The sequence below is a fragment of the Pithys albifrons genome, chromosome 7 (assembly GCF_047495875.1).
Source record: "Pithys albifrons albifrons isolate INPA30051 chromosome 7, PitAlb_v1, whole genome shotgun sequence".
NCBI classification, from domain to species: Eukaryota; Metazoa; Chordata; class Aves; order Passeriformes; family Thamnophilidae; genus Pithys; species Pithys albifrons.
The window spans coordinates 11,354,034-11,381,253 of record NC_092464.1 but is presented as its reverse complement, the minus strand read 5'-3'; the positions used below and the strand labels follow the sequence as shown (position 1 = coordinate 11,381,253).

General features: G+C 43.5%; 1 protein-coding gene across 6 annotated transcripts in view; it reads left to right on the top strand.

Annotated features, from left to right (window-relative positions):
- Nucleotides 1–8,632, top strand: part of LARP4B (La ribonucleoprotein 4B) — a 58,631-nt gene extending 49,999 nt beyond the window's left edge. For 5 of the 6 annotated variants that reach the window (XM_071559857.1, XM_071559858.1, XM_071559860.1 and 2 more), the window contains 4 exons: nucleotides 2,782–2,871; nucleotides 3,334–3,458; nucleotides 4,109–4,220; nucleotides 4,760–8,632. In XM_071559857.1, the coding sequence (XP_071415958.1) occupies nucleotides 2,782–2,871; nucleotides 3,334–3,458; nucleotides 4,109–4,220; nucleotides 4,760–5,041 (609 nt within the window). In that variant the 3' untranslated portion in view covers nucleotides 5,042–8,632. The remainder of the gene's footprint in view (nucleotides 1–2,781; nucleotides 2,872–3,333; nucleotides 3,459–4,108; nucleotides 4,221–4,759) is intronic. The other variant, XM_071559855.1, reaches the window with a different exon arrangement.
- The last annotated feature ends 18,588 nt before the right edge of the window (nucleotides 8,633–27,220 follow it).

Below are 27,220 nucleotides of genomic sequence, written 5' to 3'. Positions count from 1 at the left end.
TTCATAGATTTCATTCTTAGAACTGTCTCTACCACGCCATCTGTGAGTGACAGTATGTTCTCCTCCAGCAAGATTCATATGCACTATGGAACACTAGGCTATGGAAGTCTATATTGGCTTTTTTGTTAGCCCTAATTTAATTTGTGTTTTTCTAGCTGTACCACAACTGCAGAAGTTACTCCTGGATTAGTAGCTCAAATCAACCTGGTGAAACCCCAAAATATCTCATTTTGTCATCTCTAAAACCAGCCTATTGCAGAAGTGTTTTCTTTGGTGCCCACGTGTCGGGTGGGTAGATGGTATTTTTTTGTAAAGTAAAAGGGGAAGCAGCAGGGCAGCCTGCATTCAAAGCAGTGGTTTTACAGACAAGCCATCTACTCTATCTCCTGCAAGTGGTAAGAGGGGCAACTATGTTCCAGGGTTGCAATTAGAGGGAATGTGCAGTTTAGAGCCATGGTAAGAGCAGTGTTGAACTTACTGTCATTGCTACAGATTGTAGGCTCTATTTGACCAAGATGTACCCATTTTTAAAGTGTCATACCTCTGTTACTAATGAACTGGGGTTTGGCTATTGTATTTCATGTTTTAAATATAATTCCAGCACTTCCTATTAATACTGCAGCTGAAAACCCCTTGTTCCTCCATTACAAATGTAGTAGCTGCTTTGCCTTGTACTTACTGTAGAGAATTTACACTTCTCCTCTGCAGAGGCAGTCTTCTTATCAGTCAGGCACTGACGTTTGTGATAGTGCAATTCAAGGAGCAATTGTGTTGTGCTACAAAGGTGTTTCAGCTAATGTCAGAATCTTGCCAATGTATACAGGGTGCTTTTCACCTTGATCTCAATATTTTTTTATGTCACCTGATGTAAAAGTTCCACAGCTCTGAAGTAGAGTTACACAGTGCTGCTCTTGTTTTATAGATGGGCAAGTCCATGTACAGAAGCTGAGTGGACTAAAGTTGTATAATTTTCAACAGTAGTTACCCAAGCATCGTATCTTTATGCTCTTTGAGTTGTAGATCTGGGGAATGGCAGGTAGTAATGCCACAATTTGTCCCTAGGAAATGCAGCAGGTCAAATCAAGGGCTGAGTGTTTTGGCAAGGAATAGCACTGGCATGTCTGTTTGACTCAAAGCTGTTCACACTTAACCATGTGACCTACAAGTTCTGATGCACTTGGGCCAGAATGCTCAGCAGCTTGCAACTTCAAGTGGTTGTACACTGCATTATAGCGAGTAGGACTATAGAAGCTGTTACATTATTTCTAAACATCCACCTTTTACTGTCTTATTTTGAGTCAAACTAGGCTTAGATCTACTGCAATATATGTTTCTGGATTTTAAAACAGTGTTGTCATAGAGCATTTTCCTGTCTAACAGTGGCCACAGGATTCTTAGGTTTTATGCCCTTTGAATCATGGCTGGGCCTGGGGAAAGGAATGGCTTTTCTTGTTCATTCTATGCCTCTCTTGCTTCATAGAAAATCATGCTATAGCAATAGAAAGGGGCTTTGAAATTATGTCAGATCCTAGTTTGCAGAAACTTCTATTTTGAGGTAAGGGGTTATTAGCATGGTACACCTTGGTGCCGTGGTGTAATGGAGAGCACTCTGGACTCTGAATCCCAAGGTCGTCAGTTCGAGCCTCTGTAGGGACCGGACCGTCCCCAGGCAGTTAAAGCCTCCCTGACATCCAATCCCATCAGATCTCAGATGCTCAGCAGAGTCAGCCGCAGTTAGTACTGGCTGCTGTGACAGTCCCGAGGACTTCACTGTCACTGTCCAAGGTCGCTCGGCTGTGGCAAATGGACCTTCGTACTTAAACGGTGGGGCCAGTTCTGCGCATGCTGTGCCTCACCTAGAAAACCCACTGCACAGGCTGGAAGGGCACACCCACGTGGGGAGAGCCCTTCCCAAATCTTTGTTCACAAAGTTTGGCCATACATACATTAGCATGATGCAGAGTTTTGAAGAAGACTGTTCTTAGTGCATAGCTCTAGGAGACCCTTGTCTTCATAGGCACAAATCCTACTGTGTTGCCAGCAGGTGCTAAATCTCCAGGTTGAAAGAAGTCAATAGTTCCAGTCACTAGTGGTGTTCCCCAAGGCTCAGTATTGGAGCCAGTCCAGTTTCATAGCTTTATCGATGGTCTGTACAAGGGGATTGAGGGCACCTGCAGTAAGTTCACAGACAGCATCAAGTTGCACAGGAGTGCTGATCTGCTGAAGGGTGGGAAGGCTCTGCAGACTAATCTGGACAGGCTGGATTGATGGGCCAGGGTAAGTGGTATGAAGTTCAGAAAGGTGAAGTGCTGGGTCCTCCACTTCGTCAGAAGAACCCCCTGCAGTGCTACAGGCTGAGGGAAAAGTGGCCCTGTGGGAAGAGGGACCTTGGAGTGCTGGTTGACAGCCAGTGGAACATGAGCCAGCATGTGCCCCAGTGGCCAAGAAGGCCAGTGGTATCTTGGCCTATGTAAAAAATAGTATGACCAGGCTGACCAGGGCAATGATTGTCCCCCTGTACTCATCACTGGTGAGGCTGCACCTCAAATCCTGTATGCAGTTTTGGGTCCCCCACTACAGGAACATTAAGGTGCTGGAGCGTGCCCAGAAAAGGGCAACAAATCTTGTAAAGGGTCTGGAGAGTAAGTCATATGAGGAACAGCTGAAGGAACTGGGATTGTTTAGTCAGGAGAAAAGGAGGCTTGCGGGAAGGCCTTACCACTCCCTAAAACTACCTGAAAGGAGGTTGTAGCCAAGTGGAGGTCTCTTTTCTTCTCCCAGGAAACCAGGGACAGGACAAGAGGAAATGGCCTCGAGCTGCCGTGGGCGAAGTTCAGGGTGAACATCAGGAAAAATTTCTTCACTGAAAGGGTAATTTAGCATTGGAATGGGCTGCCCAGGAAAATGGGGAGGTGTTCCCTGGAGGTGTTCAGGAAGCAACTGGACGTGGCACTTACTGCGGTGGTCTAGTTGACAAGGTGATGTTTGATCAAAGGTTGGACTCTCTGATCTTAGGAGGTCGTCTTCAGCCTTAATGATTCTCCAATTTTGAGTGATTTTTGTCATCCAGATATGTCCCAAAGGGACCTAAGCTTACAACGTTTTTGGAAACAGCCACAATGTGTTATTTATTTATCTATGTTTCTAAATAAATGTAAAGGAAAAAATAATATATTAATTGTAGTACATACATTGGCTCCTTCTGTACCTTCCTGTAGTTAATTTACCTTTATAAATCAAATTGTGAACTGTTTCCTGGCTGCGCTAATTTTCAGGCAAACCATGTTAATTAGATATTGTGATTGTCCTTCTGTGCCTTTTTTCCTCCTTCAGAACATTAATGTGGATGCAAGTACAAACACTATTCCATCAGGAATTCCTCGAGAGCCGTTGTTACCAGTTTCTTCTACATTGCCCAGAACCTTTGAAAGGTCTCCTTCACCACCCCAGTCTTCTGAGTAAGCACTTAATTACATGGGTATAATTACTCTGCTCTGAATCATATTGGCATTTTCTTTCATCAGGCAGAACAATGTAAATAGCTATTAAAATCTTAATCAGTGAAAGAAGTAATATTTTGTTGTGTATTGTAGTAAAGGCAATAAAGCTTAATTTCTGAACAATATCATAGCAGTGATTCAATCATAATACTCATTTAGCAGACAAAAATTTAGTGTTGTGGTTTAGTTTTTGCAAGTATTTAAAAGTTTAATGAATACCCTACTGTCTTGTATTTAGATAGCTTTGAAGCCTGGAACAGTAAACTCGTGGCCCTGTGGGCAGTACTGATGTCCATACAATAAAGAAAGTTTTTGTTAACACTTTATTTGGAACCTGCAAATTGAATTGAGGTGTTTGAGTACAGGGGAAAGAAAACTGAATAACCAGATGTTATCAGAACATCACAAATTACAGGTACTGTCAAGTTCCACAGGAATGTATTCTTCTAGATTTGATAACATTTTAAAAAGCAACGCTAGTCATAATGTGCTAGGCAAATTATAACTATTTATAGTCAAACTCGAAGTTTTTAGACCTATTGTTAGATCATTCATCTGTCCTGAAGCTTCACTTTTCATGAGCCTTGCTTCCTGCTGGATGCTTACAGGGACCCCAAGGTTGTGGATAAACAGCAGAGAGACACACAGAGTACAGAAAGACTTTCTTCTTCCACTCTCAGTACTGCATGTAAATCGGTACAAGTCAATGGGGCTGCCATAGTAAGTGACCTTATGACTTTGCTTTTTCTTAATGATACAGTTTGATGCACTTAACAGAGTATCTATTGCTACCCAGTGTTGCTTAATCATGTGAGTCCAGCATTCCTGAATTTGCCCAGCAGCTTTAAATTTGTGTCTTGGTGGCTTCATGATCACTTGCATGACACAATTATCTAATTAGCAGTGCAAGAGATAACTCCTTATCTGAATCCTCTCCTTGGTAGTATCCTTGAGGTAGAAACATTAATACATATGCTGATGTTTAAACTATAGAGTATTCCTCATATTTTAGCTGGTTTGAATGGGAAGTATTTTGCCCTGTGGCAGTACCCCATTTTTCTGGAACACCGTTTACCTTGTTTTCAGCCTTATTGTCTGTACAGCTTCTGTAAACTTCATACTCAAGCCCTCACCTGCATTTTTTAGTGCAGCAGTCTTTTAGGACAAGGACTTTACCTTTTTTTTGTTCATAAAAGTTTTCATTTTTTTTCCTCAGGATGCTTTGTTTAACTCTATCCTGTTTGCTTCTGATTCCACAGGAACTGCGAAAACCTAGTTATGCGGAAATTTGCCAGAGAACAACTAAGGATCCTCCTACATTGCAACCCCAGAAAGAACAGAAGCCAAACACTGTAGCATGTGGCAAAGAAGAAAGAAAGCCCACAGAAACAATAGAGAAAAACAGAGAACCTCCCCCTGCAAAGTCACATCCTGGACAACCCAAAGACCAGAGGAGACAGTCAGGACGCAGATCGTCCCCTCCAGCTGTTGGCAAACGCTTAAATAAAGAACAGAGTACCCCTCCAAAATCTCCTCAGTGAAACTAACACCTGGGAGGGATTTGAGAAGAGGTCTGCTTCCCACAAATTAAACCCATGTTTCCCACTAAGATACCTGAGAATGAGTTGCTGGTTAGGAGCTTGCAGTGATCTGGGCATGTAATAATGCCTGCAAGTTATTTTTCTGTGAAATACTTTTTCCCCTCTTGAACAAACATTCTATTTTTCTGGGTATTTCTGGATAGTTGTTCTAAACCTTACATTTAGATTGGTGCTTAATTGGAGGTGAAGCTTAGTGTGATTTTTTTTTTTCCCAAGATGTAAAATATTTGTCTTTAAAAAAGAAAAAAAAATCAACTTTTTATTAAGCCTCTCTGTGGCTGTGTGAGTGCAAGCTCTGTATAGTGAGTTTTTTCTAAACTGTTAAGCAGAAATGTGCTGCTGCAATATTTTTAATAAAGTGGTCTGCAAGTACATATCTAAAGTGTCCAAAAGACTGATAACGGCAGCTAGTGTGTAGAGTGCAAGGAAGTAGAATATATTTTACAAATTAGTATGTGACCGTGAAGATTTTTTTTTTATTGGGCTGCTGTACTAAGTGTCAGCAAATGAACTTGCACTTCTAGGTTAAATGAGTAGCTGTTTCTAGAGTTTTTAAAAAACTAATCTTTTTTTGGTGTTTTGCACACACAAAATTAATTCTACAGGGCACCATAGCAGTCTTTCTAAAATACTTTCTTTTTTGACTTACTGCAAGCAAGTAACCATCTTCTCACTCCAGAATAAAACTGATGTTATAATTTGCAAATACAAAGCACATTGTGAATAGAAAGAATCAAGTCTGTGAGCTTCTATGATGGTGAAGCCTGTTAGTGGATGTTATCAGGAGAAAGCAGTGTAGCCTTCTGGTGATAACTTTAGCTTCCCTGTGCTTGTAAGGGAGTTAACTGAGTCAGCGCTGTGTATTTTGGTAACCCCTGTGCTCTGTGTAGATTTTTTTTTTTTAAGCTCTGCCCCAAGTGCTCTTTGAAAGAGTTCTTATCTTAGTCAGCCTTGTGTTGACATCTTCCTGTAACTACAAGCATTGGCATACAGATTTAAATTTTCTCAAGACCTGAGATAGTGGTGTTTGTTTTGTGTGGTGGAGGAAGAGATCCCTGATATTTACCTCTGGGATGAGGTTTCTCACACTTACTTACTTTAGAAGTGATGCGCTTTCTGAAGGACAAGGATGCACTAAATTAGCAAGTTTCTAATAAAGTTGAATATAAATTATTTTTGTTTTAAGATGCCTAAAGTTTTTCTTTAAGTGTTTAAACTGCAGGAAGTTCAGACAAAACTTGTTCCTGCTGACTATGACAGTACAGTTTATTCCACAAAAATGTTTATTTAAACAACTGATTTTTTTAAAGAATTATTTCCATCCAATATTTAAAGACTTGAATTTTATTTAAACTTGAAAATGACTTTGCCTTAACTTTTGTACAAGACAGCTTAGAGTTAATGAGGTCTGACCCCATGGAGGGTTGGCATGAATGGAATACAGAATTACTCAGTTACAGTATGTATCTATTGTCACTGGTCTTACTGGGTAAACATACTGTAGTACAGGAACTAGCAGCAGTTTTTGTAATATACCTTAAAGATCTTAAACAGTTGATCTTTTTCAGATTGTTGAAAAACCTGTAAATGCAAATAGTCAATACTGTATTAAATATGTGCACTTGGAAGTGTGTGCTTTGCTTGTACAGTTGTAAATAATCAGAACATATAAAAAGGTACCCTAAAGAAAAAATCTGATAAAAATTATTGATATTATAAATGTTGCTGTTGAGCTGGATGTAGATAAACTAAATGTTGTGGTTTGAATATTACTTTAATTCGTTGTTTTTTCTTTTTCTTATTTTGTTCTGGTGTGTTGAACTGACTCTGCCTCTTCACTGCAAAAGGGAAATGGAGTGAAAGTCTTATTTGAAAGCCCTCAAATGTTTTCCCAAATTCCCTCTAAAAACAAGCAAATTAACTATTTCAACAGTGTTCTGCAATGTAAATAATGAATTTCAGCAGTCAAACTGTAATTTTTAAGTCATTAATAAAAATCAAGTCTAACTGGGGAAAAACTTGACTGCTGCAGAAATAGACACTGAAGCTTACTTGTGAGCTTTCACGAGTATCAGTGCATGATTCACAGAACTGTAAAGTAACTATAGAAGTTGACTCCTGATAAATCTCCTATTACAGGCATCAATTGGTAACTAGTTGACATTTCAAATCCAACCTGTTGTATGCTGCAGAATTGGTCAAAACAGGGCATCCTGGAGTCTGTTGATTTTTTTTCTTGTTTAAAAAACGCACTTTGTGAATGCTGTGGAAGGAGATAAGACCCCAACAAAATCACCAAAACCACTCAACTAGTTCTGTCATTGGAATTATTTTTTCATATGCTTGTCCTTTCCCCGGCGGCAGTGAACACGGTAGCTAGATTTGTGTATGGTTTAGGTCAGCTGTATGATTCATTTTGTTTGTCTGCTGCAAGTGAAAGGCTTTCCAGCTGCAAACAATCGCAAGTGGTTCCTTACAGCGACTGTGTACGGCTCGTCATGATACTCAGCTGGTACCTGAGGTGATATATTGAGACCAGCGGGGTGTGTTGTGCTGTTCTAATGTATTCTGCTGCCATTTGTGCTAGGTCAATACACTGTAATTACTGCTTACCCAGCAACAGTCTGTTGCATCGAAAGTTTAAACCTTCCTCTGATATGGTTTTTATAGCTTTTATAAAAAAATACACAAGTGACACGCCAAATTGCTGTGTAACATACAATACAACTTCTCCTTACTGCATTTTACTTCAAGATTTTTTTTTAATTCCACTCAGTGACAAAATGGAGTTTTCGGAGTAGAGCTGTGAAGTTGCATGCAGACTGTTGCTACGATACAGAGAGAGATTAAAATGTGGCTTTTAAAATGAAAAACCTTCCAAAAGCAGTAGTTGAATTAAAGGTTCAGGGATACAGTAATTAAAATTGGCATTTTTACCTTGTAGGACTGTGTGGTGATGCTTTTCATTTTGAAAACAAGTCAAAATGGGATCTGAGACTCCTTTCAGGAATTTAAAAAAAAGGAAGGTTGCTTTCAAAACCGAATGTTGTTTCAGATCAGTCCCCCACCCTGGCCACTCACCACTTAGAAATCTGTGAACAGTGGCCATTTGTTTACCTCGCTGCGTTGTCCTTCAAAATCTTGAGCAGTTGGCATGGAAAGGCCCTTGTTGGAGCATGGTGCAGTGTATCACGAGCAACAGCTGACTGTAATGGTGCACACCTATCTCTGTATCTCCTTCAGTAGCTACAGGTAGGGATTTTTGTGCTTTGTAACCAATTACACTAATAGCAGCAGACAATCTGAGATTTCTAAGGAGACCTAACAGCTGCCAATTCACAAAATAGAAGTGTACTATGGGAGCCTTTTTGAGGGTTTTTCTTTTTGTTCTTCTTCCATTAAGACTGGAATCAAGCTTACATGTAAACTATCAGTAATTTAAGTTTCCTTTTGTGTCATAAAATGTAAAACTGTCTAATTTGAAAAAAAAATATGTAGGTTATGAAAAATAAAGATTTAGGCACTGTTGAATTCCTGATTTTTTTAATTAAACCTTTCTTCAGCAGTATTTTTCATTACCTTTTGTCTTTTGCTCCCATTTTTGGAAATGGTGTATTTCTAATTTTGGGGGGAAAAAAAAGCTTTGCTTGCTCTCCTGTTCAGCACAGCTGCTGTAGCTGTCACCTAAGCCTGTGTAGCAGCAGCAAGAACCCCTGTAATGTATCTCTGAAGGCAGCAGTTCCTCTGTTGGGGAACTATGACTGGTTAACATTTTCAAAGCAAACAGAAAAGCTGATGTGATAAATTGTGTACTGGAGCTTCTCTTCATTAGTGGTTTCTTCAAATTATTAGATAAGGTGTTGGCTTGGTCTTAAATACGGATTTTAATGTTTGGGTTGGTGCTTTGGTTTCATGGCTCTTCAATCTGGAGATGTCCTGGGGTTACTTTTGGCTTCTGCCAGTTTTAGAGGTTATTCTTTTCTTGCCTCTAGGAATAAAGAGCTTCTGGGATATCCTCTCTGTACATAAAAGAGTATTTTGGAAATAAAACATTTTTCTTTTTTTTTCTTTTTTTTTTTTTAAGGTTTGTCTCTCATTCAGCTGTATCTGAATAAGTTTAGCTATAGATGTAAGCATGGAAGTACTAACAGTTCCTGTGTTCTGTTAGCATTTTGGGAAGTATTGCAGTGTTACTCCTCAGACTGCTGGTTCCGTAAGCTCCTGGAGAGGTTTAGCTGTTTGCTGTTTTATTTCCCCACTACTGTCTGTCAGCAGAGTAGGGCAGAACAGGAATACCAGTGCACAGTGGGCACTGTGAGCTTGTCTGTGTGAGAGAAGTCAGGTGGCTGCACCAATGATCATGCTGAACATACAGTTTCATTTCTTCTTGGGCATGATGAGAGTGAATATGGAAGATTATGTGCAACTGAGCATTCAGAGATTAGTTATTGTCACAGAAACTGTGATTCATTGCACTTTGATCCTAAGGATTCTCTAGAAACAAGATTTTGTGAAGTTTTAAGTTTTCTAATATGCTTCTACTTCACAAACCTCTAAGTTAAAACCTCCTGATACAGCTGGACTTTTTTGAGTGCAACTTAAGTCAGGGAAGTGATTGAATTTCAAATTTTGCTGGTTTATAGATGAAAGTAATGTTACGCACTTCATCTCTGCTTTTGAGAAAATTAGCTGTGTAATGACAAATGAAAGGTAAAAATCTTGGCTTAAATGTAGCCTTGCTCACTCTGGTGAAAGTGGATCAACTCATCAGACTTGGTAATTTTTGGCCTATTTGGTTATTTTGTACAGACTACAAATGTGCTAAATCTTAAATCTGTCTCCTGGTGTTACACATGAGAAGTCTGTGCATCCTCACATCTGGCTTGGAAACAGTTCACTGTTTTGCAAAATGGAGTGCAAAAGGGGTAGGTATGTGCTGGGGGAAGGGAGTTGAAGATAAAATCGCTTCCTAACCCTCTCCTAAATTCTCACCAGTTTTGAATAGCAAATTCCTTTGTGTGCTTGTGTTACGCATGTAGGGTGCAGAAACCATCCTGCAGTCTGATGGCTTTACATCCCATTTGCTGTAGGCAGACAGCGTATGCAGAGCAGTAAATCTACCGTGGCTAAGGATGCTCTGAATAAGGAGAGATAGATGGAAGAAATTAGAGTTGTAAACCATACAGAAGCTGGCTGGATCTAAGAAATCTAAGTAGGTGAAATTGCTGATACATAATGAAATGTATCTAATGTTTTCCAAAATAAAGTCATATGTATGCTTTCCACGCAGCCTGAGATGTTGGCCCAGGTAGGACAAGTGAGTGAAATCCACCAGGTCTAGCCTGTCATTCCCAAGGCTGGGAGTGTGTTCCAGAAACCTGCAGTTCATACCCTGTAGCATGCATGAGAAACCTTTGTCGTTTTGCTCTTGTCTCCAACTCAATGCTCTTGGCTCAGGATTGGGAAGTCAGCATGCAGCAGAGCCAGCTCTGTGTGGCAGTGGCTTGATGCCCCCACAGCCCCGCCCTGCATGGGGTGGGGGACAGCTGTGTGCCTCTCAACAGGAGGCAGGAGTATGCACTCTGTGGTGAGAACAAAAGTTTGGAGGCGGGCAGTTCACTAGGTGCTGTGGGGGAGAAGGCAGAAGGCCTGTTTCCTAAATGGAACTTCTTGGGCATCCGTGATGTCTGTCACCAGCCTAGCCTACACAGCCTCTTATTTGAGGAGGGATGCAATTTCTCTCTTGTTCCTTTTTAGAAATGGGATGTGTAAAATTCATAGTAATTTTCTCTCTCCCGATATATTCTTTTCCTTTTTAGTGGTTTAGTGTTCTCATTTTTGAGAACATTGCTTGTGGTAGGTGGCAGCTGTTGATCCTTGTTCCTAAGAATTGTACCTATTTTCAGAAATACAATAGTCTCAACATTTTGAATCATTTCAGTTTGCTGGAATTTTGTATTTTTGTCCTACTCGTTAACAGCAAATTTGGCACTCAGAGGAGCGTTATCTAGGTGTGTGTTCTTTGTTCCTACGTTTGCTGGAATCTGTGTCCTTCCTACATACTGGCAAATGCTGGATCCATCTTCTCTGGTATGACTCATGCTGGTGCCAAGGGAAGATGCCTGCCTTGAAGCTATGGCAAGTAAGTGCTAGAGAGACCTGTTGATTTGGATAGTAGACACTGAAGTGACAGATTTGCTGCAGTGATTTTCTCACTGGTTTTATTCCTTGGACTGGAAATCAAATGCTTCCTTGCTAGCAAATCCTGTTTCAGATAAACCTTTGTATTTTACTTTTCATTTGAATTAATGTCTGCCACGGAGGAAGAAGTTCAGCCATTGCTGGCTGCCATTCTGAGTGCTGATGTATGTTTTCATCCCAGCCTAGGAATGTGAAGGCAGTTGCACTGGGTTGGGTACACGGGAGTTACGTGCCAGGTTTAAAGTACATTGAGCTTGAAAATAAGAAAAGGCAAGAGATGCTCTGTGGAACTCTGTTTTAGTTCCAACATGGAAAAGGCATTATAGGTACCACAAGGGGTTCTGGAATGGGAAGGTACGGAAGTGCAACAGAGCTGGATTTAGCAAATGATGCAAGCAGTGCACCATATGCTTCACTGTTCAGCCGTATCAGATGCTGCTGTCTCAGTGGTTCTGACATCCCAGGGCATTAGCATTGATTTGATGTGAAAAGTCACTAAAATATGTAGAATTGCCTGAAATGAGGTGTGCAAACCCCTTTTCCTGTAACTTAAAAAGCTGTAGTTCCTGTTGAAAGTTGCTCTTTAATAGGGTGAGTTGCTGATGTTCATCTACTACATTGCTGGCCTTGGTATGTCAAAGACAGGGTTTATCGAATGCTGTAGATGTGGTGATCTTAACAAGGCTGGAGAAATGGGCCAACAGAAATTTTCCAAGGTTCCCCAAAGGGACATGCCATGTCCTGTGCCTGGTGAGAAATAGCCCCATGCACTCAGGGGGTGACCAGCTGGAAAGCAGCTTTGTCAAAAAGGACCGGGGGCATCTGGGTGGGCAACAAGTTGGAAATGAGACAGCAATGTGCCTCAGAGTACAGCATCCTGGGCAGCCCTAGGAGGAGTATTGCTGGCCGGCTGAGGGGAAGTAATCCTTCCTCTCTGCTCTGCACTGGTGAGGCCACATCTGCAGTCCTGAGGCCAGTGTTGGGTTTCCCTGTTCAAAAGAAGTCAGAGACACACTAGAATAAGTGCAGTGAAGGGCTCTGAAGATGATTAAGGGGTTTGATGCATCTATCACACGAGAGTGTGAGAGCTGGGACTGTGCAACCTGGAGAAGAGAAAGCTCAGGGAGAGCTTGTCCATGTGTACAAATGCCTGATGGGGAGCAGAAAGACAATGGAGGCATGTTCTTTCCAGTGGTGCCCAGTGACAGGATCAGAGAAGGCACAAACACAGAGAATTCTATTCAGGCAGAAGAAACACCTTTGTTTTAAGGGTAGTCAAACCCTAGTGCAGGGTGCCTTTGTAAGTTGTCTCCATCCATGGAGATTCTCGTTCTCACCACACAGCCTCACCTGATCCCCAGGGACATATAAATGTCTTCTGACTTGATTCATTTTCTATGAGATCTGGCGATACAAAAATTCCTGTGCACCAGGAAGAAAATGGCAGGCTGAGCCAGGTGACTGCAGGGGCTTCTCGTGCTCCATGGAGACTTGAGCACCATGACTACAAGACACTTCTCCATTAAGATGCATAAAAAGTTGTTGGTCTCCTCTACTTCTTACAAGGTCTTCCCATCCCTTGCCCACAGCTGCCAAGACAGACTGAGCTCAGCATGGTAAAAATGCCCAAGCAAATGACACTAGATAGAATTGCCTTGTAAGCACTTAAATGGGAGATTGTGTTAGGCTGTTGTCTGCTAATACAGCATAAAAGAGCAAGGAATGTGTACATAATATACAGAAATTAAGTTATAAACTACTAGGCAGTGGTTGAGACTCAGCTTGCAGATGTACATAAATTGAATTGTCTGCTTAGTCCATGGAGATTGGATCAATAGGCAGTGGAGCCTGGAGAGCTGTTCATCTGCATCTTGATTGGCTGAATTTTGGTTCTGCACCTTGATCAGCCTGAGTAGCTCTTCAGGAGCTTGAGTATGTGAGGACACACGTATACACAGCTTGTATAGACACCTGGATGTCTTGATCTGTGAACTCAAATTTCATACGTGCAAATGGCCAAGAGATGCAATTCTTTACTTATATAAAAATGCATAGTACATTTTTAGTGGTCTGAATGACAGTCTTTGTTAGGAAGTGGCTGCAAGTCATAATTTTCTATTTGCTAATAAATATTTTCCCGTTCAGTAAAAACTATAGAAACGTGGACCAGTTCTGGTCTGAAGCGATGTCATGAGGGTTTTGGTTCGGTATCTTCCTCAAAGGTGGATCAGAGCTCATTTTTCAGGGCATTATCCAGTTGGGTTTTGAAAGCTTCCAAGGATGGAGACTGCTCAACATCTCTGGGAAATCTGCTCCAATGTTTGACTGTCCTTATGGGGAAGTTTTTCCTTGCACCTGTTCTCTCTCATCCTCCCTCTGCCCTGCTATAGGTATGGGGGGGGCTGCAGGTAAGTTTTCCCAAAGTCATCCCACTTCCATGCTGACCAACACTAAGCCTCTCTTCCCAGCATGAGTGCTTCAGCCCCAATCACCTTGATGATCTGTGAACTGGCTCCAGTTTGTTGGTTTTATTGGCCCAAAACCAGAGCCAATACTCGACCTGCAGTCTGCCTTCCAGAACTTTTCCACACAAAGGAGAATAATTCTAGTTGTCTTTTGCCTTTGCATAACTGAAAGATTAAAAAATTTCAGAATTCCACTTCTCCTAAGAGGTGATGTAATACTTTACATAGTCTAAAGTGAGACACAGAGCTTGCTTGTAACACCACTTTTCCAAGGTGATGAGCACTTGTTTGAGTTTTTCTTGTACCCAGTGTCTGCTGTTATGAGACAGCAAATGTTTGAAATTATGGATTGGTGTCTCAGTGTAATAGGGAATAGTCTAAAAGGACCTTCAGAAAATGACTCCGTTGCCTTGCTTTTGTTCCCTTCATGCCAGACAGATTATTTGTTATGTTCATTTTGTTTCCACAATGGAAACCACCTTCCCAAGCCATCCAGTCCAGTGTTGTCCTGACCTTACCCTGTTTCCAGCCTCCTCCTCTGTCCCACTTCACCCAGCCACCCTGCCACCTCTCCCTGCTCCTCTGAGATATGGGGAAGGTGTCTGAGCTAGAAATGAGCAGGGATAAAGGAAAGGACAGTCAAGAAAATGCTGAATAAAGCTACAGTGCCAAAGAATTCGGCTTTTTGCTCCTCTTGCAGTGAAGAGAGTTTCAGTGCCCTGTACACCCCTGTGTACCAGCAGCGCCATGGCCAGCGATAGAAGGGGCTGCACAGACTGGATGGTCGCCCTGACCTGCTGCCCCACCAGCTGGCACCAAAAGGGTGCATTTTCTTTTGGAATGTCTCTCCCAAACAGACCTGGCTCAAGTGAAATGCTTTGCTGACATTCAAATAAGAGGATCATTCCCTGTTAGAATTTTAAAATTCAGATTATAAAACATAACATAGTAGTTTTTCTGACTTGCATTGCAGCTGCTGTATAATCTGGTCAAACAGAAGAAGCAGAAAACTTGTACAATATGATTTGTGATGCCATCAGTGTTTTGGCACTTATTTCAGCTGTTTGAGTTATAAAAACCAAAGACCATATCTCTTTAATCTGAAGAATGACACTTGACCAAAGTTGTTTCTTGGTAAACTAAGGGTTCAAACACCTTTTTGACTGCATCTGAAAATACTTTGCTAGATGGAGCATCTGCTTTCTCAAAGTGTTCTTCTTCAAGGACTAGGAAATTAGCCCTGTCTTATAAATACACTTCTAGTGCATTAAACCATTGACAAATGCAGCATAGCCATTCTAAACTAATTCGTCTTAAGTGGGCATCTGATGGCTCAATTTATCTGAACTCAGTCATTTGGATGTGGCTCAGCTACTTTGTTCAAAGCAAATCGTCTGGTTGCATCTGTTTTTTTCTTGCTCTCAGCACTGGTTTAAGACTGCAAAAAAGAGGGCTGAGCTGACTCAAATAATCATGGAATCATAGAGTGGCTTGGAGTTGGAAGGGATCATCTCATTCCAACCCCACTGACGTGGGCAGGGACACCTTCCACTAGACCAGGATACCCTGAGCCCCATCCGGCTTGGCCTTGAATACTTTCAGGGATGAGGCATCCACAGCTTCTTTGGGAAACCTGTTCTAATGCTTCATTACCCTCACAGTAAGGAATTCTTTCTAAAGTCTAATCTATATCTACCCTCTTTCAGTTTAAAACTCTTATCCTCATCCTGTCACTACACTCCCTGATAAAGATTGGCTTCCCATCATTCCTGCAGACCCCCTTTAGGTACCGGAAGGTACTCTAAGCTCTCCCTGGAGCTTTCTTTACTCTAGTGAAAAATCCCAGTTTTCTCAGCCTGTTTTCACACTAAGTACTGTGTGGGACAGTGTCAAATGCTCTGCACAGGTCCAGGTAGATGGTGTCAGTTGCTCTTCCATTACCCCCTAATGCTGTGGGGAATACCTACCAACTCCATCTTAAAAGGCCACCAAATTTTACCAGGCAGAATTTGCACTTAGTGAAGCCCTGTTGGCTGTCACCAGACACTTGGTTATTTACCATGTGCTGGCCTGTAGTTTCTCAGTCTTCTTGTTTTTTCCCTCTCTAAAAATGAGGGTTATGTTTCCCCTCTTCTAGTCAATGGGAACTTCACCAGACTGCCATGACTTCTCAAATATGATGGGTAGTGGCTTAACCACTTCAACCAACAGTTTCCTCAGGCCCTGCAGACACATCTCAACAGGCCCTATGGACTTTTGCACCTTCAGGTTCCTTAAACGGTCTCAAACCTGGTTTTCCTCTCCAGTGGGAGGTTCTTCTTTCTCCCAATCCCTGCTTTCAATTTCTGTGGCTGAGGTATTATGGCTGCAGCATTTGTCAGTGAAGACAGAGGCAAAAAGGCAATTGAGTATCCGTCTTTTCCATATCCTGGGCAACCAGGTCTCCTGCGTCCTTCCTGAGAGGACACACATTCTCCCTAGTCTTTCTTTTGTCACCAATATACCTATAGATATTATTCTTCTTGCCCTGGATGTCCCCTGGCCAGATTTAATTCTGTCAGGGCTTTAGCTTTCCTAACCTGATCGCTGGCAGCTCAGACAATTTCTTTGTATTCCTTCCAGGCTGCCTGTTCTTGTTTCCACTCTCTGTAGACTTCCTTTTTGTGGTTGAGTTTGTCCAGGAGCAACTTGTTTCTCCCTGCAGGCATCATGGTGTTTTCACCTGGATTCTTCTTTCTTGAGGTGCATCATTCCTGAGTCTGAAGGAGGTGATCCTTGAATATTAACCAGCTTTATTGGGTTCTTTTTCCCTCAAGGGCTTTATCCCATGGGAATCTACCAAGCAGATCCTTAAGGAGTGCAAAATCTGCTCTCCTGAAGTCCAGGGTAGCAAGTTTGTTGTGTGCCTTCTTCGCTGCCCTGAGGATCTTGAAGTCCACCATGCCATAGTCACTGCAGCCCATGCTGCCCACAAAGTTCACATTCCCTACCAGTTCCTCCTTGATAGTGAGAACAAGGTCCAGCATAGCACTTCTCCTTGTTGGGTCCTGTATCACTTGGGGAAGGAAATTGTCACCACGGCATTTCAGAACCCTCCTGGATTGCTTATGCCCTGCTGTGTTGTCCCTCCAGCAGATACTGGGGTGGTTGAAATCCCCCATGAGGACCAAAGCTGTCAATATGGGGCTGTTCCTCTCTGTCTGTAGAGGGCCTCATCCACTTGGTCTTCGTGTTGGAGCAGCCTGTAGCAGAACACTCCCTGTATGATGCCACCTGTTCCTGCCCTCCCTTTAGTCCTGACCCATAAGCTCTCATCCATCCCAAGGCAAAGCTCCATGCACTCCACCTTGTCATTGACACAGAGGGTAACACCCCTCCTCATATCCCCTGCCTGTCCTTCCTAAAGAGCCTGTATCCTTCCATTCTAACACTCCAGTCTTAGGAGCCATTCCACCCTGTATCCTTAATGCCAGTAAGACCACAGCCCTGCAAGCATGGACACTTCTCTAACTTGTGAGCAGCTTGTGTTTGTTAGAGATGAAGTGCACACGAGTCAATTATTGCCTGTTCCTCCTGGTAACCCTGAGCCTCAGTCCAGGGGTCTGGAGAGAAAGCAGGATCCTTTTAGAAGAGTGTCTTTCAAAAGAATGTGTCACCTCTGTTGCTAAATCAACTGTGTGTCTCTCAACAGCTTTACTTTTACTTAAATCCATCATTACAAAAAGGAATTTGCCAGAGATAGCAAATTGTTGTGCTATTTAGGGTTTATTGATTCTTGAAATTACTAAAATACGGCATTAAATATTACATTATCAGTGTCAATTCTCTTTGACCACGAGCAATGTGGTTTTTGCTAAACAAGAAATCTGCAGATAAAGATTTGTAGGATCCTCTATATTTTACAGTATTTAAGAAATTGTCCAATTACACAGATATTCTTGGACTGAAATTCCTGAGCAGCCTGGCACACCAGTCTTCTCCCACTGGATTGCAGTGGAGAGCTCCATGTGTTGCTTCTCAGTGTTCCTCTCTGTGGGAGGCCCAAGTGAACCACCTGCATCATGTCAGCTTCTACCCAGGGAGATGCTGAAGCCCTTTGAAAAGTACTTCATAAAATGACTTTTTATATCACAGACATTCCTGCAGTATGTTCTCATGTGTCTGTATCTAAATGAACACCATGTATCATGCTGTCTTTTGTTAGAGACAGCCTCTACTGGGGAAGCTTTAGCAGTATTTTAAAAAGAAAGCACTAATTCTTTTAATAAAAGGTTGTTTTAACAAAAGAAAAGGAAAAAACCATACATTTGTGCACATTTTTAATGAATTTGCATCCATTAGCTTCTCTTGCCCTTTATTCAGGGAGATGACTGGCTGATTAGATCACCCCTATCAAATCCCACCTCAGGCTCTGGGTTAAAGGTTAGACCGGTGCTGCTGGGCTTCAGCTTCAGCTTTTGATGAGGAGGGAATTGCCAGAAACTCCAGGCTAATGTTATTGTTGGTGATCAGGGCTATAACTGGGTTTTTGAGAAGACTTGCTGGGAGACCTGACTTGAGCTAGTCAGAGCAAGCTTATTGCCAGAGCCAAGTAAAAGACCACCAGCTATGGCTGTGGGATGAGGAGGCTTTAGTCCTCCCTGTGTCTGGCAGTATTCCTGAAAGGCAGGATTAAAATGGAGCATTGTAGGATACCATGAAGAGGTAGGATTGGGCAAATATCCCTTTGTTGTCATGTACTCCTTGACTGGGAATAGAGCATAGCAGACTTCCATCTAAGCTAAGGATTTTAGGTCCTTCAGTCTCCTAAGGCTGAAGGAATGGTGATGATGTTCCAGGTCAGGTGAAATGACAGCTTTTTGATGGCAGGGAGAAAGCTGAATCTGTGCTTATGGATGCACAGCTACCCAGGATCAGTAGCTGCTGAGAGTCTTTTGAGTAACCTGAGTCATGGGGTTACTGACTCAGCAAGCTGCCTGAAGTGCTAGTGTGCCATGAGCTGGATGGCAAGGTGGCATTTGTTCTTATGCCTCAGCTGCTGTTAGGGCTCCTCCCAATGGTGTTTGGGCTGGTTAAGCAGGAGGTTCCTATTACTCAGCTTCGGGTTTATGGAAAGGATATTTCAACACAGCAGCAGGTCCTGGCTCCCCAAGGAGATGGGTGTCAATATTCACTAGAACAAAACATTTAGGAATGTCAACATGTTTTATGTGATGGAATTATTTTCTAATTAAACTGTGCAAGCTTAACATTCTGTGTGCACATGTGCCTGAAAAACTGCTGCTCTCCCAAGACCTGAGTCTTCTCAAATCTGGTCATTAAGATTTCCAAACCTTAGCTGTCCTCTCCTTGAATAGTTACATATTTTCAAAGTACAAAAAATATTTTAATTAGTGTCATTAAAAAAATAAAAATAAGGCAGGAAGTCTGAATCTGCACTGGTAAGGGATAAAGGAGTGAGTTATGAAGAACTTGCTGTAGGAACTGCTCTCTGGTTGTCTATGGCATTTATTATGCTGGAGATATAGATCATGCTGGTTCTTTCTGGCCTCTAGTCTACAAATTTCTGCAGAAACCCCCCTGCCCCACACTCTCAAGCAGATGGTGAGGCAGATGAAGAGCAGAAAGGCACTACTTCAGCAAGTGCCTTGTTGGTGCCAGAAATTTTAAAAAGCGGGTTGGAGGAAGGAAAATGTTCAACAGCATGGGCTGAAACTTCCCAGTGAGCAGTTCTGTGCTGGAAGGACACACAGGATTGGTGACGAGGGTGGAGTGGAGCCTGTAGGTCAGTAAATTGACTCTGAATAAAGGAAAAATAAGAAAGGAAGAAAGGAAAAGTGTGACCCTGAGGTGCAAAGGGCTGGGATGGTCTTTGCTGTCTCAAGCACATTGTTCATCTCTCACTGGCATGGGGGATGGAGAGCTTGCACTGTGTTAGATGAGGATAACAACATCCCATGAGAATGTCTGTAAACACTGTTGCACAAAGGACACAAACATCTCAGACAAGTGTGAATTTTGATATGTCAGGAGGGAAAATTAAAATGACAAGAGAAGGGTTTAGTAGCTGGGATCACAGTGATTTTAGCAATGCCTAGCTGAGAGGAAAGGATACTGACTGGTCAGGGGAAATTCAAGGATACAGGGAGTTGCTTATCAGCTGAGACAGAGGAATGCCCTCTGTCAGTGCTGTAGATCTGGAATTTCTCATAGATTTGGGAGGACCATGACTTACAGCTGGTCCTGGACTTCTGCGGAGCAGGAGAGATGATGTCTTGCCCAAGACACCTTCAACACTTTAAACCAAAGTCCATTAATAAGCATCACAACACTGTACATATTCTGCTGTTTATTGGCAGCAGGAGAGGGGTGACCTTTTCATGTTCTTTCCCTCTCCCTGGGAGCCTGATGGGCTGCGATAACCCACTTAGTGGGTGTGTGGGCGGCGGGTGATGGCGTCAGCGTGACGAGAGGGAAGCAGCTCATTCCATATCCTTAGTGCCACAACACTAAAAATAAAACGCCATCTCACGTTGGGAGCCTCTGGCTGCGCCTCGGCTGTTCCTCTCGCTAGCACGTCTGTCAGTGCTGCTCGGCAGCAGCTGATGCACTGCGCTGCCTCTGAAACATCTGAGTCACCAGGGACCAGGCTATGGGGAATCGGATGGTTCTGCATGGCAGGGAACACAGAGGAGCCATGGAGTAGTCATCAGGTCCCACTGCTGGAATTTCAGGGGCCAGGGCATCTGCAGCAAGCAGCTCTTCTGGGTGCCGAGCTGGGACACAGGGTTTTGGCCTCAGGCCAGATCAACACCAGCAGCGAGGAACTGTAGAGCGGACTTAATTCAACACACCTGGCACAGGTCTGCAAAACAGTGCTGGAAGAAGTGGACATCTTTGCTGCAGAGCTGAGCCAGCCACACAGCTGAGATCGCTTGGGTAGGGGGAGGTCACAGGCAGTGCCTGACCGAGGAGCGGTGGAAGCAGTGGAAGTAGGGGATCTGCCTCCTTCGGGACTCTGCGAAACTCACCACTCGTACTCTGAGCATGTGCAAACACCGGCTGTGGCAGTGTGGTCCCCTAGTGCAGCTCTGACTGTCAGTACACTTAAATACCTCACCATGGGGTGCAGAAGCAGAGGGCATGACATGGGGCCTGGGCGTGTCTGTCACACTTAGCTTCAGACAGGAAGGCTTGTCTGGAAAAGCCACATTTCAACAGGTGACAGACATATTTACACATAGCAACTGTAGGATAGTTTCTGCAAACACAAATGTGAGAAGTGAAAGAGAACAAAACATAAAATAAAACCCAGGAGGACCACATTGCTGTAAGAAAAACAAGTGCCATCGCTGTAAGAAAAGCATGTGCACCATTGTCTCCCTTCCTTTCCTTGTGTTTCAAATAGATGTTCAGAGTATCAGCCACCTGCTGCACTCCAGCCCCAGTGCCTATGGACATCCACTGGGGCACACTGGGCTGGGTTGGGAAGAGGCTGTGTTGGGATATAATATTCATGCTATCCTGAGACCAGCAACTGTTTATTGGGACCTACTGTTGATGAGGTCCTCATCACTTTGCTCATGGAGTTGCCTCTGACTCTATCCACCACCTACATTGTTCCTGCTGCAGCTTTTCTCCAGTCCTGAACTGGGTCTGTTCAACCTGGAGAAGAGAAACTACAGGGGGATCTTCTCTGTGTGTAAAATATATGCTGAGTGGAGTAATGAGAGAAGACAGAGCCAGGATCATCTTGGGGTATCCAGAGAATGGACAAGAGGCAATGAACATAAACCAAAACACAGGAAACTACATTGGAACATAAGAAAAAACTCTTTTATGGTGAGGATGGTCAAACACTGGATCAGGTTCTCCAGAGAGGTTGTGGAGGTTCCATCCTGGGAGGTATTTAAACCCGATAATATACAGCCCTGAAAAGCTGCTCTGGCTGACTCTTCTCAGGCAGGGGGCTGGACTGAATGATCTCAAGAGGTGCCTGTTGTTGCCAGCCAATGTGTGGTTGTATGCTACTGCTCCTTTATCCCTCCCCCAGATCCTGCTGGCTATGTGACCTGCTGGCACAGCCATGAATAGTTTTCAGCAAGCAGTTTCTGATGCTGTCTTCCTTCTCATGAAGCCCCTGGGTGCTCCTCTTATTGAGCAGTGTCAGGAGAGATGGATGCCTCACGTTCACTAAAGCGCAATAAAGTAGCACATTATCTTTGGATTGAGGAAGATTGAGTGGTAGATGAGGGAGAAAGGAGCATCTCTTCTTTCTTTTAATTGCCTGTGTGACATGAAGGCAAAGCTTGTGGCTTCCAGCGCTGCTCTCCCTGAGCTGCACTGTCTCAGAGTTTTTCCCTGTAAAGATAACCAGAAGAGGCTTGGATTGTTTCTTAAATAAAATAAAATAGGCATTAACTGGTAGCAGGTCAGAGATTTTAGCATCATTTCAGGCTGAGATGGCATTAGAATATAGAGCTTACAGAGGAGAAAGGCATCAGTCTCAGGCTCCTGTGGCACTCATTTGGCCAGGCACATTAGTGGTGGATGGGAACTGGCACTGCCAGGCTGGAGTCAGTGCTGCCTGTGGACCTGGCACAGCACTGGTGGAGCTGGGACTCCATCTCATGGGACAGGGAACAGGACACTGACATATTCCTCAGCATCCTCCAGTGTGCGTTATGACTGTTCCTGTTGAAGGCAGCAGCACATTTTCTGAACCACATCTGAAATGTTCTTCTGTGGGTGTGAGTCTAAGGAGCACACACGTGTGTGTGTACGTGCATTAGTCTTTGTGCAACCTGAGAGTAGTTCAACCATCCTGAGAACTGTTTCCTTAAAGAGGAGAGTATGATGTCAGAAAGCTCATTTTCTGTGATGTTACCCTGTTTACTCATAAAGAGCATGTAAGGAGTTCCTGCATCACAGGAGTGACTGAAGTGAAGGTAAGTTTTAACCTCTGATGAGTAAAGATGAACCTCAGAAATGCTCTCCTTCAGCTTTTCCATCCAAGCTTGCCTACACAAGACGCCTTCTCTGTGTCCTCTTCCAATTTATTTCCCAGTGTTTCATTACCTTCAGAGAAGCCCCTCCTCGTCTTGCTTGTGCTGCATTTTCAAGTGAGTTTGGGTCTTGGCATTTTGCTATGGAATTGTGATGATTTTCACAATGTGATACTGTAAAGGAAGGCTGGGACTTCCCACAACTATCTGGAAAAGGGAGCAATGAGCACATACTGTGCTTAGAACATGGTTTGTGGGGCAGGTAACTTCCCTGAAAAGTCCTCCTGTACCAAGCTGGCAGCAGCAGTTGCCATAAGAAGTTTCCATATTTCACAGTTTCTTCCTACAGAGTCTGTATCAGATTTTAAGTCCCTGAGAACACTAGGGAGCAGAAGGAAAAGGAAAAAAATTAATGTTCTCCTGAAACCCCAGCTTTGATTTTGGAGGAAAGACTGCAGCAGACCCCTGGCTGAATTGGGGGGGTTGTCCTGTTATCTCCTCCAGTAGCAACATCATAGCCCCCTCCTTGTATCTTAGCTGAAGTTGCACTGCTGTGTCCACTCGCTGTGTCCACTCCTGCATCCCCTCAGTTGCAGATGCCCCTGGGTCATGGTTTTGGCAGAGAAGCCAATAATGGCAGTGGCTCCCTGGAGAACTTTCCTGGCACCTTGCACTGCTCATGACCTGTGCAGACAGGAATCTTGTTTGTAGGCGAATACGAGGAACTAATTTAACAGATAAACAGACTGAGAGAAGCAGAAATTCAAACCAGTTTTTCTTGCTATGTGTCACTGAACAGCTCGTCACCTTGCAGGGCTTGGAGTCAAGGGGGTAACACACTGAAAAATTCATGCTAAAGTTTTGAAACATTCTGATTAGGATCCATGAGAGAAATAGATCAAAAACAAGAATACGCATTTTGAAATTGAAATTGAGTACTTAGGCAAAATGTACACAATCGCAACTTGTTTTTTTCAAAGGGAGGATGGGGCTTAAAACTCTTGTTTTGTCAAGCAACAAAGCCAAGAGGGAAGATTTAGTTCTGGTCACTTTCCCTAATTGCTTCCCCTGTGACTGCAAGATACGCACAGAGCAGGAAAAGGGAGAGGATGGGAAAAGAGTCGGGGTAACACACCATTTTCAGGATGTTGTTGGTGCCCCTGGCAGCTCCAAGGGAGCCATTGGTGGCAACCAGTCCCCTGGGCTGGACAGGGTGAGTCAGGGTCTCACCTTGCTGGCCCAGGTAAAAGGCAAAGCAGCAGGAGAGTAAAAAGGAATAACAATAGTGGAGTATGGAATAAATACAAGGAAGAAGAGTTCACACATCCCAAGGCAGGAACTTTTCTGAAGGCTGAGCAGTGGGTCAGGAACCTCCATCCAGTGTGTTGCCTTGAGCATAAGGACATTAGACTTTTGAAACTGCAGTGTGATGGGAGTCGAGATCGGTGTGACACTACTCTGTGACTCTGGGAGTTCTGTCTGTCCTCTCATGGGCCTTTTGCCCATTTGGTGGCCAAGCTGGCTCAGTCCCATTAGTCCTCACTAGGTTGCTTGGCATTAGTCATTTGGGACAGTTAATCCTCAGCCCCACAAACTGGTTTACTGGGTCCTCACCATCACCCCTGGCCTGCATCAGTCAGCCCCATTGTTCAGATTGGGCCAGCCTTTCATCTCCCTTTTGCTTCTCCCATTGTTGTTTGTACTCAGGATGTCTTGGAGCCCTCACCTCCTGTTGGCAGCTCAATATGCAGGTGACAGCTCCTCTGCTTTACAGAAGCTGCTGAAATTATGGCAGCGTGGCTTTTCCCTTACACTGCTGTTGAGCAAAAAGATGTCGAGTACAGGCACACATGAAAGTGAACATGGGCACAAGGGCACTCTCCCAACTCAGCTGCCTTTTTTTCCCTTTTTTCTGGAAGAGAACAGTCAAGGTAACAGGTCTGACTCAGCCCCATGAGGTGGTGTTCAGAGGCAGAGATTAAGAGCAGTTGTGAATTCAATGAGTTTCAAAGTGTTCAACAGTAGGCACTTCCCTAGTGTAAACATTTTGGCTTGAAGCTTAGTCAGAGTTTTAATCTAATGGAAGCAGCAGGTCTGGAACAGACACATCTTTGGGCGGTTACAAAGATACACCTGTACTAACCTGCTGCACAAAACAGTGAGCTTCTGCCTTACTTGGGAGACTCCATTGCTTATGACAGGCATGGGTCCAGTACAACAGCAGAAGCAATACCACCATGTCCTGTACCCAGCTTGCAATTTGCAGCAGCACCTCTGGCTCCCAAACAGCACCATAAACCCTGCTGACAGTGGTTCTTGTGACGTCACATTTTCTAGAATGCTTTACCTAAACTGGTATCCAAGTATGCAGCTACAAATACTATTTTCTCCCTCTTCTTTTATTTATCTAGTGTATTGCAAGAAGAATATTACAGGCTACTTTCTTTATATTTAAACTTCCTCTCTTGCACTAGAGGGCAGAAGGAAGAGCGGTGGAGCCTTGCAATCCAGACCTGTCTCAGCAGCTATCCAAGGGTGCAGAAATAAATCTGTCTTGAAAGGCTTTTCCCTTTGCCCATTATGAAAGTGCATCAAGGGTTTCATACCCCAGCCTATTTAGTGCTATTAAAGTTTAATAGTTCAATGCTGTGTTTCAGAAGTAACACAGTGCAAAGCAACCCCTACGTGCTCCTTGGCAGGCACCGTGCTGAAGTGGCCACCCCCGTTTGCTCTGGACATAAAGTGAGCATTTGTGGTTTCTGCAATTTGGGGAATTACTTTATGTGATGGAGTACTTGCTTTTTCTCTTTTGGCAAGGCTGCCTGCCTGTCCTTAGCATCCCTTTCCTTTGTCCCCTCAGTGCCTGTGAGAAGGTATTTCACAGCTCCACAGCAGAGCAGGGGAGAGGTAAACGGGGTGGTGTACCAGGTGCTCTTTGACTGGGAGTGGTGATGGAGCAACCTTAAAAGCCAGGAAATATCAGCTCTTAACAGGCTTGAGAGATTTCTTGTTAAACTCAATGAAGATAGGAGCTGTTTTCTTGGACCTTACAGACAGATGCCTTGTCACATGTTTCTTCTCCCTGGCAGAGAAGCACTGTCTGGGAGCCACCAAGGCTGTAGCACGGAGGATTACACCCCACCGGGATGTCCCGGTTCCCAGACTGCCTTTGTCGGGAGTAGAAAAGAGCACGTGAGCTCAGGAGGCTGAGCACCACGTGTCTTGGTCAGGAGGCCCTGTGGCCACTGGGATTTTTGCTGCTGTTTGTAGATAAGGAGGAGTCCCCATGGGAAAGCCATGGTGGTTTAACTCCGGTTCTGCTCTGGGATGAGGAGAAGCAGAAACCAACTGAACCAGCTCCTTCCGCATGCCCAGCTGCTGCTATTCGATGGCTGAAGGGCAAGGGGCAGACGGCACCTGATAGCAGCTCACTGGTTTTATGCTCCTGTTGAATTAATTCATTTTATTTTTCTTCTGATTTCTGCATAAGCAGTTATTTAATTGACAAATAACACTAAAATTATCCTTCCTTCAGTTCATCTCTTCAGCGTATCACTTACTAGTATGAAATTATCTGACATTTGTGGGTAGAGAGAAACTATATTTCTTAAATTCAAGTGAAACTGTGCTGAAAAGAGTTTTCACAGTCTGCCACACTTTTTGAGGTTAAGAATTTTATTCTGTTTTCCACAGAGGAAAAGGAATCTCACATATGCTGACAGTCAAATGGACACCAAAATGCTTGTTGATACTCCACTGGTCAGAACCCTTAATTTGTGGAAGAGCTGACACTGGGTTTATTGTCTTCTCATTTTGATCCCTTATGCACAGTTTTTGAAGAAAAGCCCTGTTTTTTCATGCAAAATTTTGGTTTCAATAGATCAGCATTTCCTTAATGAAGAAAACAACTGTCAGATTTCCTGACCACATCCTACCACAGGAGCACTGAATGCTGAGAGAAGCTGGGACCAAACCCAGCACTGCGTTGTCTCACCACATGCTGCAGCAGCACCTGGGAAGGAGTGCTGTCCTGGGTCCCAGCTGTGCTGAAGCCCTGTGCAGACCCACCCCAACAGTGGTTATTTCCTGAATTATCTTGCAATGTCAGGATGCTGATATTTGCATCCTGGAGCTAATTTAGCAGCCCAGTTTTGTTCATGGTTTAATGTGTAGTTCTTCATTCCTGTGAGGGCTCATGCTGCTGGCCCTCAGGAGTCACTGCAATGTCCATCTCCTTCTCCTGGCCCTGGGGGAGATGAATGGAATGACAGTATCAAGGAAGGGGTACCTGATGGATCCAAACTCCACTTTCTATTTGGACAGATAACACTTCTGCAATGAGGCTTGACTGCTGAATTAGACTTTGTTCACTCAAGGACTATTATCTTTCTAAAAGAAAAACCCAGAAAGTGATTAAGAAATGACACACAGATTATCAAGTGAACAAG